We start from the raw sequence: 11,905 nt of genomic DNA on the forward strand, positions 1-11,905 counted from the left end.
ACAAGTCAGGGCAAAGGTTTGGAGGCAGAAGGTAGAGGATGAGGAATGAGAATGATTTGCTTGGATCAGTGTGGGATAAGGTGGAGCAGGACAGTCGGGGCCAGCCTGGGAAGGGCTCTGGTGCCAAAATGGAGCTTCTGTTACCTTGAAAGTGAGAACAGAAATGACCAGCAGGTCCTTGAGATAAGGAAGGAGCTATGAGGGTGCCTCAGTGCCCTGACTCAGGTCAACTGCAACCTTGGGGCCTGAAAGAACTGGCAGATGGAATGGCTGAGCTCCTGTCAGAAACTTCTGGAAGAGCATGGAAAATGAGAGAAAGGTAAGTGTTGGAATTTCCCAAAAGAGAAGGAAACAGCTGAGAGCCTGCACGCTGCAGAGCAGTGGTCTGACTTTGGTATCTGCAGACACAAGGCAGAATGAGTCATCGTGATGGTGGAAGCAAGCCTTGCTTCCTCAGGTGCCAGGGGGCCTGGCTCACCTCATTTCCTTTTAGGACAGGACATTGGACGAGAGGGTGAGAGGAGAATGGTTGCTGGGGGGAGCAGACCCTGATTTTAGCCAAGACCTTGTTCTTAGGAGGCAGGTGGAGGGGCCAGATCAGATGAGGACATAGAGGGATTCAGAGCTCATTGGCTAGCCAGACTGAAAAGGGGAATTGCTTTTTTCAAAAAATAAGTTTTTATTGATATCTGTTATTTTTATATCCTTACAGTTTTTCTCTGGCATCCCCCCTGTCCCTTCCCAGAGAGCTGTCCTGTATAACAATTAGTATTTTTTAAAGGCAAAAGAAAAGAAAGAGGAAAAAAAATCAGCATTAGTTATCAATACGTAGAAAACGTCTGAAAGCCTATGCCATGTGATCTGGGAAGCGGCCCCCTCCAGAGGGTGGCAGGGGTGTCCTGTCGTATTTCTTCTTTTGAGTCATGTCTGAGTAGGGCTGGGCCCAGGGCTGCTTGGGGACACCCAGCTGAGAGGGTCGGCGGACATAGTGAGTGACAGTCAGGACCACAAGAGATCTGGACAGATGAGAGCATTGGGCTGAATCTAATAAAATGAGATTCAGTAGGAATCACTGTAAAGTCTTGCTTTTTGTTTGTTCATTTTCGTCGTGTCAGATTCTTTGTGAGCCATTTGGGGTTTTCTTGGCAGAGGTACTGGAGTGGTTTGCCGTTTCCTTCTCCAGCTCATCTTAGAGATGAGGAAACTGAGGCAACCAAGGTGAAGTGAATTGCCCAGGGTCACACAGCTAAGCTCATCAGTGTCCGAGGCCAGATTTGAACTCAGCAATGAGAGTCTTCTCGACTCCAGGCCCAGTGCTCTGTGCACTATGGCACCCCCTAGTGTCCTATAAAAGTCTTGCACTTGGGTGCTGACAATAAATCCAGAAATTTAAGATGGATAGGCATAGACAGACAGCAGTTGTTCTGAAAAAGGTCTGGGAGTTTGAGTGATTTTCAAGCTTGACATGAGCTGGCCACACAGGCTGGTCCTGTCTCATGCCCTTGTCAGACTTCCTCTGGAGGGTGATGTTGATTAACTAGACAGGGCCCAGATTCGGAAGGCGTCTGGGCCAGGGTGGTGCCTGGAGCCCATGACTTTAAGATTGGGGCCACTGGGCTGGGGGAGGGCTATTCCACGATGGAGGGCCTCCAGCTGAGGCTAGACAGCCATTTGTTGGGCCAAGGGGGCGGAGGCTGCCGAGGGTCTGTGAGAAGATATTGTTAAAGAGCTTTTTAAGATCAGCCTGCCCAGAGAAACTACACAATATCTGCCCGGCCGATAGTTCTCTCTTATCAGCCACGGAAGCACCCTCTGTGTGCCAGGCACTCTGCTAGTGGCCAGGATGACAAGGGCAGAGAATGAGGGTGAGCTGACATTTGATTGGCAGGGACAACAAGGACGTGCGGATAAACATGTGTATACAGCATCACCATGAAGCCGGTTAGTAATACATTTCTATACGTACATACACGTCGACAGTCAGTCCTCCCCTTTCATGGGGGTAATGTTGATACATTGAACCTTTGGGAAATCAGGGTTGAGGCTCCCATGACCACTCATTTTTTGCTAGAAAGTACTCTTTTCTGCATATACTTTTTTATAACAAAACATAAATTCTGATAACATGCACTTTTCCTAACCCAGCATAAAATGCAAGGGAGAGGAGAGGCCAGAGGGGACAAGGAGAGGTAGGGGCAGCAAGGGAAGGAGGTTGCTGCCCTCTCTGATCTCCCTTCAGCTCTGGCTCTTCAGGAAAGCCCACACTTCGCTTGGAGGGAGTCCTTGCCCTGACTGGGGGCCTTTACCCAAAACTTAGCTGCTTTTCCATTTTTTCACTTTCCTCATTGGGCCCTTAAGAGTGACTAGCTCTTTCTGGAGCAGATTCACAAATATTTTTATGAAGACTGTTCTCTTTTTTTGCGGATATAAACTTGCACATGGGGCCTTTCGTTTTTTTTCTCTCATGCAGTGTTGTGAATGTGCACAGTCGGCAAAGACACAGTGTTGTTGGTGAGCAGTGGGGACAGAAGGCATTTTGGCTGGGTTGCTGAGGGACGAGGAGGAAGAATGCCCAATGGGGCTGCGAGATAGGTTGGGGCCAGCTTGCATAGGACTTCAGTTGCTAAACAGAGGGGTAGTTTATATTTTGTCCCAGAGACTAAATAGCAGACACTTGGGAGAGGGTGAGAAGACCTCCGTGGTCAGATGTGTGCTTAGAGGAGAGTGATCTCTTGGATGGCTCTGAATTGGCTGGGCTGGAGGGTGCTGGACCTGTGGCCTGGCTGCTACAGAAGCTGGGGAGGGCCCCTGAGGGCCTGAGCCTCACTTTGGAGAGCTGCTGTGTGGGTGGCAAGCTCATTGGCCTGCTGGTCTGAGGGGTGGGGAAGTCCACAGAGGTGGTGGGAGCCCACGGAGGCCTGGAGAACCCACAGAGGCTGGGGAAGCCCACAGAGGCCTGGGGAGCTGGGGCTTCCTGGTCTCTCCCTTCTGGTGCCTTAAGCGTCTGGGACAGGTGCAACTGGTTTCTCCTGGCGGGGTCTTGGCAGCCGCTCATTCTGACTGCTCCGACCTGTTTTAAGCTGGTGTTTCATGCCTTTCTGGGATTCTGGGCTGGGAGTGTCCCATTTTTTAGCATGTAGAAAACATGGCAGTAAAAATTTTAAAGTGGAACCTTAGGACCAACAGTCACTGTCCTTCACGTAGAAATCGGCCTCGTGCTTCTGGACTCCAGTAGACTGGTTTGTCCTTCTCTTGCCCTTTTGGCCCAGGGGCAGTTAGTGTGGGTTCCTCCCTTCTGGGCACAGCTCCGTCCTAACACCTGATTGCAGCCGAGTATGTCCGGGTGACGCTGAGACGATTTCCAGCAATTCTGTGAGGTGCTGTTGTGGAAGTCTTTGGACACACACATACCTTTTCAGTTTGATGACTCACCCTGTACCCTGTGCAGTGGAATTATTGGGTCAACTAGGGGAGGGTTAAAAAATTTTTTTTTTGCTGAGTACTTTGTTTCTTTATCCTCCGTGCCTTGCATGGTGCCAGGCACAGAGTAGGTGATTTATAAACAAATGCTTGTTGATTGGACATAGTCTCAGTTCTACCATCAGGTGAACTAGTAAGGATTTTTGAAAAGGTAAAACTAGGCAGCAGATGCTCACAGTGTTGACTCTGGGCCAAGGATACACATCGATGCAAAACCAGAGTCCCTGCCTTCTGAGGGTTTCCCTTCTAACCTGGGAAGACAGTGTCCATGAAAAGGGGTTTGGGTCTGAAGGCACTGGGGCACGGTTTGGAAGTCCAGAAAGCTGGGAGGGAAAAGGGGGGGTGCAGCTAGGCCTCCTTGATGAGGGTCTTGTGAGGTGAGATGGTCTTGGAACTGATGGAGGAGAGATGACCACTGAGGCAGAGTTTTGATGTCTGAAAGTCTGGAGCAGGGTGGGAGGGCACTGAGAAGCAACTTTGTTGGAGGGCCTCTGGGCCACTTATTCTCGGCTGTACCTGAGTATGAGCAATCTCTCCCTGGCATTGGGTGGTTCTTCCAAAGAAGCGGAACCCAAAGTTTGTGGGCTTTGTCTTAAGATGCTGTGAAACATCATTTCTTTAGGAAGAAAAATACTTTCACCTTTCTTCCACCTCACTCTCCCTCCTTTTAAAAAGTTGACTCTGTTGGGTCCATTTTATGTTTTCAAGCCAGTAACTTTTGTTTGTTTGTTTTTTGGTGAGGCAATTGGGGTTAAGTGACTTGCTCAGGGTCACACAGCTAGTAAGTGTCGAATGTCTGAGGCTGGATTTGAACTCAAGTCCTCTTGACTCCAAGGCCAGAGCTCTGTCTACCACGCCACCTTGCTGCCCCTAAGCCAGTAACTTTTGGAAGAGAACCAGTGACCATTAACCTGGCCTGGGTTTAAGCCTGGCCCTGGGCAGATGGACCTTTGTGACCCGGGCAAGACCCTGCCTGCTCTGAGGAAGCCTTAGCCCTAATGTGGGGATTGTGAGAGCTTCTCCCAGATCTGGTGCTCGGGCTGTGCTGTGTGTGAAGGATTCTCAGCTCTGGAAAGGGCTCAGTGAATGGGAGGGGCGTCTGTCTGGGGCAGGGGCAGTGGGCACCATTTAGATTTTGTCTTTGTGGTTCTGGGTCACCACCATAAGTGTTGATTGGATAGAAATCTGCTCAGGGAAGGGCCCTACTTGTGAAATGATAATCTGTGAAAAGAGTTTAACCCAGTGCCTGGCACACAGTAGGTGCTTCTTCGCTTCCCCTCCCCCTCCATTCAAAACATCCCTCTTATTTCACAGGGCACTGCCATCTTTCCAGTCTCTCTGGCTTTCCAGCCTTCATAGAAATTTCCACCCAGATTGGATTCTTCATCCCTCTCTGTCCAGTTTGTTCTGTGGCCTTCCAGGCCATCATTTCAGGTCTTTGTCAAGGCTTGCCTGGACTCTCGAGGTACCCTTCTCATCCCTGTGTCCTGGGTAGACCTTTGTGAACCTGGCGAAGGGCAGGCAGTTGGAAAGGATAAGCAAAGTAGAGATTATTTTGTTCTCTGTACTTTTCTACCAGATGCCTAGCGGATAGTAGTACTTAATGGTTGCTTGTTGATTGATTTGATAAGAAGCTTATTGGATTTGGTTAAACCCTCTTTTGTGACCTCATGATTGAACAGCTTCATTGTAGTTCAGTTGAGCAGCCCTCCCCCCTTGCCAGCTTCCTTTTCTGTTTTGTCTTTCCCTTTGGAGTGTAAGCTCCTTGAGGGCTAAGGACATCTCTTTTCCTTCTGTCTGTATGCTCAGAGGTTAGCAGGGTGGCAGGCAGGCACACAGGCATGCAGTAGGTGCTTAAGGAGTGCTTTGCTGGTCTGTCTGTCATCTGAGCATTTGTGGGGCCGCTCTCCTCTAGGAAGATCGTATATGCTTTTAGAATATGTTGCGGAGTATAATGGCTGGTCTTGGCCAAGCCTCATTTCTGCCAGATAGCTTCCCAGTTTTCCCAGAGTTGTTGGTTTTTCAGTGCTGGGTTACTAAATTGTCTCCGTCTCCCTTGTCTGTTCTGCTGCACTGATCTACCTCTTTATTTTTTAACCAGAACCGTGTGGTTTTGATGACTACCATTTTATAATCTAGTCTGAAGTCTGCAAGGGCTGTTCCCTTTCTGTCCCTGCCTCTTTTCATCATTTCAAGTGATCTTTTAGAGCTTGTGTTTTTTTCAATAAGTTTTTTCTTTTGCCAAGTTCTACAAAGCATCCCCGTGGTCATTGGATTGGTATAGCATTAAAAGTGTAAATTAATCGTGGTCACGTTGTAATTTTTATTGTGCGACTCTCTTGCCCCAGTGGAGAGCAGTGAGCATTCTTCCAGCTCCTCGTTACATTTTATTTCTTGAAGGAACACTTTGTAATTGAATCTAAACAGGTTTTTGGTGTGCTTTCGTAGGTTGAACCCCACGTGTTTTACACATTTTGTAGTTATTGGATGGAATTGCCCTTTCTATTAATGCCTCTTACATTCTGTTTATACAGAAATGGATTTGATATCGGAGGGTTTATTTTATAGCTGTTGACTTTACTGAAGGTGTGAATTGTCTCAATATTTTTGCTGATTCCCTAGGGTTTTCTTTTTTTGGGGGGGGGTTCCCAGGTTTATTGGAAAGAAGGCAAAAGTAAATATTAAACAGCTCCTCTTGGTTTTTTGAAGTTCATCCCAACCGTAGGCTGGATAACTTGCAAGCTGGACAAACTGCCAGAGTCCAGGAGTTTCAACATTTCTTTGGTATCAGGGTCTACTTCAGTGATTTCTTGATCCAAAGCAGAGACTTCAGCGACGTAGTTGTCCCTCCTTTCTCTTTCCTCTTCCTGCAGTTTGATGGAGACACCTCTCACAGGGTCTTTCTGGATCCTCTTCATCAGATGAGTAACATAGCCCGCCATCTTGTTTCAGAGCTTCTTGCTGGGGATGATGGCGATCTCCTCGCACACGCGCTTGTTGGCGTGGAAGTCATTGCCCAGGCGGGTGTAGTACTTTTCGATGATGACTCTTGCCACCTTCTTCATGGTTTTGGTCTGAATGTTTCTGAAACCCAGGTTAGCTCTGGAGGGTGAAGGGAGCAGAGGCAGCTGGGAAAAGGTCTATATTTCCCTAGGATTTTCTAAGCAAACTGTCATGTCATCAGCAAACAGAGATAGCTTTGTCTCTTCATTACCCATCTTTGTGGCTTTATTTCTTTTGTCTTATTGGTGTTGCTGCCAGAAACTATTTTAAGTAATAATGGGGAGAGCTGGCATGCATCCTTACACTGGTATTTGTTGGGAAAGCGTCTATCCCCGTTGCATAGATGATTGTTTTTGCTTTTAGATATTTTTAATGATATTTTAAAAAATGTACTTATGTGACTATACTTGAGGGTCATACTTGAGCATAAATCAGTGATATATTTTGTCAAAGGCTTTTTCTGCATCTACTGAGATATAATCATGTATCAAGACACATAGATATTGCAAACAAATACAAAAAAGTTGGAAATAAATAAATCTGCCCTTTATAGACCATGATGCAATAAAAATAATAATCAGTTCAGGGAGCATAAACAAAAGACATAGACTCAAATGGAAAGTTAATGAAATCTTAAATAATGAGTGGGTCCAAGAACAATAAGAAACAATAACAACATGAACAAAAATGATGATGAAACATCTCAAAATTTCTGGGATGTGCCTCAAGCAATCCTTGGGACCAAACATAATTTTAAAAAAATCAGTTTTATTTCATTTTTGGATCCTCTTTTTTTCTCTCTTCTCCCTCTCTGCTGAAAACAATAATAACAAAATGAAAAACAAAACCTCTATACAAATATGTATAGTCCATCAAAATGCATTCCCTCACTGGCTGTGTCCAGAACAGGGCTTCCTCTGTGTCTGGAGGAGGGCAGCAGGTTCTGTCATGAGGCCTCTAGAGTTGTGATAGGCCATTGTGCTGGGCAGAGTTCCTAAATCTTTTACAATTGTGTGTCTTTCTACAAACATCCTCAGACAAAATAGAAAAGGACAAGATTAATAGACTGAATATTCACTTCAAAAGTCAGAATGACCAAAAAAAAATGACTTTAAAGTAAGCACAGAAGAAGAGATGTTACAAATTAGAGGAGAGATGTGTAAATGAAATGAAAAAAAGCTATAAAAATCATAGATAAAATGAAAAGCTGGTTCTTTAAAAAGCTAATGAGATTGACAGACTGATAGCCAATGTGATTAAAAAGAAGAGAACCAAGAACCATTCTACAAGGTGAAATCACTTAGCCACGGCAAAAAAAAGAAGAGAACTCTCAGCACATCTCTGCCTAGTTCTGGCCTACCCAAACTGAGACAGTATTTGAATGTAGTTCTCAGCTTCCCTTACTGTCCCAAGAAATAAATTGAGAGAAGTTGCACTTGCAAGACCCAGAAATCAGCACAGAACACTTGTTCCAGAAACTACTCATCTACAACCCTTAATAATAGCAGGCTGTCTTTATTTCATAGGTTGCTAGTAGGGTTGGTTTGCTCTTGCTAAGTATGTGGAAGGGGCAGACTTGGCCAAAGAAGGTGCTGACGCCATCCCGCCGGGTGACCAACACTCACGCCTGGCATGTCTCCCCTCGGAAGGACCCAGTGGCTTTGGGCCAGGCACTGAATGTGTGTTCATCCCCCTCAAGGGCTGGGCTCCACATTAATTCATTACTAATGTGCTTTGAAGATGAAAAGCTTTTTACGTGAAGGTGCTTTTATTAAAGACGCAGCTAATGAGGCTCCGTACATTTGGAGTTCGTGGATTCCTGCTGAGGTGGTAATTGTGCCCTTCACCGTGGGGTTTGTTGTGTTCCCGATGTTTAGAATTCTTTTGGAAAGTTGGGGGGACAGTAATCTAATGGGGAGAGGGTGGAGCATGACTAGACAGACGAGGTCGTTTGGAGGGGGCGACTGCTTCAGCAAGAGCTGGTCAAAGGTATTCCGGTGGCCGCCACGTCTGGTTCTGGAATTGAGATTTTGGCTCACGCTTCCCAGGTTTGGAAGTGCAATGTGCTGTACTTGATTCCCATTTCACCCACTCCTTTCACGTCTTGTCTGTAGATCTGCGGGAGTGGGACAGGAGGCATCGTGGATGCTCAGTCTCATTGCATTGATGAGTGGGTTTGCCCTCATCCCCTCCACTTTGGGCGTTTGACATGCGTTAGTAGGGCTGTGGATTGGGCCTTCGGAGTACGCCCCCAACCTGCCTCGGTGGTCATCTGTCCCAGTCACATCCATTGTGTTTGAACTGGATTGGAAGGAGAAGAAGAAGAGGGTTGGGGATGGGACCCATTTCTGTAGCTCTTTAGCATTTGCAAAGCGCCCTTGGGAGGCAGGGCTGTTATGATCCCATTTTATAGATGAGGATACTGAAGTGCTGTGCCCAGGCTAACGTGGTGAGGAAGTGTTTGAAGCTGCACTTGAACTCAGGTCTTTTTGACTCCAGGCCCAATGCCCGACCTGGCGTTCTTCTCCTGCCTTCCTGCGCGCACAGGAACTGTCCCTGTCTGGAGCAGTTGATCTCAGGTTCCTTCTGCTTCCTGCTTACTTACTTACTTACCCCCTCTCTTCTCAGCTCTCTCCTTCAAGGCTCAACCCCTCTGCCCCTCCCCCAGGCTGTCTCTGGTCTCTTCTGGGGCCTTGAGGATGAGGATGGGGCGTGTTTGCCTTTTGTCCTGCATTCTTGTTCCACTTGAGATTTGTGAACTCTTGGGGACTGAGAGAAAGTGGCCATTGGTCCATCAGAGTTGGCTGCAGGAAGAGCAAGGACACTGGGTTTTCTGTCATGTTTGTATGGGGAACGTGGTGACTGAGGAAATAGCCTTTGCTTCCATGCTTTTCTTTCAGAATGTTGACGCTGATGGCAGCTTGAGTGACAGTCACATCTCCCCGCCAGCCAAGCGCACTCTGAAGCTCGCTGATGCTCTCTGCAAGGATAAATCTAAGCCGCGAAGTCCTGGCCAGCGGGAGGAATGGAGCCTCGCGCCTGGCCAGTCCAGGTGAGCAGAGAGGCACTGGTGTCTCCCAAGCCCCTCACTGGTGGTAGAGATGGGATGCTCGTTCTCCCCTTGGTCAGACCCATGTGGCACCGAAGGGTGCTGATGAGTAGAGGGATGTATTTCAAAATTCTTCTGGTTTTCTTGCCCAGAAGGGAGCCTACACACAGAGGCTGGGCGTGGTCATTTCTTTAGGGATAGGCCTGAAATGCAGAAGTCTTCAGTGCCCTGAGATACTGAATTGCTCAGATGAGCCAGTTTACACGTATCATTCCAATGATTTTGTCATGTGACCAGATGGTACAGGGCTCTTAGAATTGTGGGATGGCCATGTCTTCTCATGTATACCTGGTGCAGTTTTGTGGGAGAAGGGGCTGCCATCTAGGTTGGCTCTCAGTTCTTGCCTGGTTCCCTCAGCCTCCACGTGGGGGTTTGGGTGTTCTTAAGGCCAGCCCCTAGAAGAGAGGTTGCAGGGAAGCCACTTGTTCCAGGAATCTGTTGGCTGTTACCCACAGTTTTTGGGCTGCAGAAATAGGAAAGACTTGGCCTATGAGGAGAAGAGTGGGAGAGGCCTTTTATACAGCCTTTCAGAAGCCCGAAAATTATCTCCTCCTGCCCCCAATTCAGTGACAACAATTGTGTGCCCAGAAATCAAGTCTGGATCCTATGCGATGAAACTTGAGGCTGAAGAAATCCAGCGAATGTTCAGTTTCTTCCTGAGTGGGATGATGTCACTTTTCATGGGGTTCATGAAAGGGATGAGTTAAAGACGCTGCCCGAGTCATCCTTATTAATCCAGGGAAAAAGGCTTCCTCTTGAAAACAGCTCCCCAACTCGAGTCGCTGCCCAGGGTGCCAAGGTGGTTCTCTCTTTGGTGTGCTCCTTCATTAAGTGAAGGAAGTGGTGAAGAAGGTCAGAAGGGCCTCTGCCAGAGGGACTGGTGGGGATCTTTTTGCTGGCTATCTCATCAGGTGGCTGAGCTGGGGAGCTGTTTTCTCCTTCCCCCTTGGAGATCCGTGTCTGAGAATCTGTGGACGGGGAGAAGGCCCCTCTAATTGCAGCCTGTGGGTGGCTGCATTGGTTATTTGATGTCTGCTGGGGCTTAATGAAGCAAGTGAGTCACAACCCCTGGGCGTCCCCAGTCTTGGCTGGAAGCCAGGGCAGCCAGAGGCTTAGAACATGGTCTCCTTTGAACTCACCCTGTCACCTGCTTGGAGACTTCCCTGTGACGCCACATTCGTCTCCTCAGAAGGCTCCCATTTTCCCTCCTTCTCTTTGTGTCTTCAGAATTCCGTTCTTGAGCATTTGCTGTCCCTCTTTCTGGGGATCCCTTTGAATTAATTCTGCTCTTCCAGAATCCAGGGCACATGTCAGACTGTGCCTGACTTTGCTGCCCTGGTCACAGGCTCCACTCCTTTGGTGAGACAGATCCCTCACCATCTAGTCACTGTGGACAAATAAAAGCAAACATAACTTCTCTCCCCGAGACAGACAGACAGCACACTGAATTACTAACTCCGTGGGGGTCCTTACCATTCTATTGGTCAGAGCACATGGACAGGCCTTTCCTACAGGCAAGAATCCAAGCTCTCAGCAGCCTGCTCTCAGATGAACAATAATCCCAAGTCCTGAAACTTCAGCCCTCCTTTTCACTGTTAAGTAAGAGGAAAAGTGTTGTCACAACAGTTTCTGTCTGCGTTTCAGCCCATTAGAGCCCCTGTGATCTGAGGAGTGTCTGTTTGTCTTGGCCTTGGCTTACACTCACACTCTCAGCTTAGCTTGTGTCCAGAGGAGCCAGACTGGGAGGGGAGGGATCACTTGAGCATCGTTGGGCCTGTTAGGTGAGGGCGGACGTGGAGGTCCCAGCAGGCACCTGCCAGACCCCTTCTGGAGGGTCTCAGGAGTGCTGGGCTCTCCGACCTCCAAATTGCTTCAACTACACAATTGGGCAGTGCCTGAAGCTGGTGTGAACTCGAGACTTCTTGACCTTAGGACTGGTGCTCAGTCTGCTGTAGGGCCACCCCCGCTCCTTCCCCCAGGCCTGCTGGGCTCCATCTGACCCCACCTCTTTGGGGCTTCCTAGTTGTGTTAAAGCTGACCCAGAGTAAGTCACTCATCTCTTTTCAGACAGTCAGTCAGTCAATGTTTATTAAGCACCTACTGTGTGCCAGGCACAGTGCTAAGCTTTGGGGATCCAGAAAGAGGCAAAAGATAATCCCTGTCCTCAAGGAACTCCCACACTAATGGGGGAGAGAACATGCAAACAATATATCAGTCTGTTTCTCCATTCATCCATCTGTCCGCCCATCCATCCATCCATCCATCCATCCATCCATCCATCCATCCATCCATCCATCCATCCATCCATCCATC

The 11,905-nt window shown here is 47.9% G+C and overlaps 1 protein-coding gene and 1 pseudogene across 2 annotated transcripts in view; one reads left to right on the plus strand and one right to left on the minus strand.

The window, feature by feature from the left end:
- ATAD2B (ATPase family AAA domain containing 2B) overlaps positions 1-11,905 on the plus strand; it is a 99,224-nt gene that overhangs the window by 18,969 nt on the left and 68,350 nt on the right. For both annotated transcript variants that reach the window (XM_027858009.1, XM_027858010.1), the window contains exon 2: positions 9,384-9,535. In XM_027858009.1, coding sequence (XP_027713810.1) covers positions 9,384-9,535 — 152 coding nt within the window. The remainder of the gene's footprint in view (positions 1-9,383; positions 9,536-11,905) is intronic.
- LOC114040042 lies at positions 6,162-8,623 on the minus strand (annotated as a pseudogene).

Source organism: Vombatus ursinus, unplaced genomic scaffold (genome assembly GCF_900497805.2).
Source record: "Vombatus ursinus unplaced genomic scaffold, bare-nosed wombat genome assembly UNPS02012622.1, whole genome shotgun sequence".
NCBI classification, from domain to species: Eukaryota; Metazoa; Chordata; class Mammalia; order Diprotodontia; family Vombatidae; genus Vombatus; species Vombatus ursinus.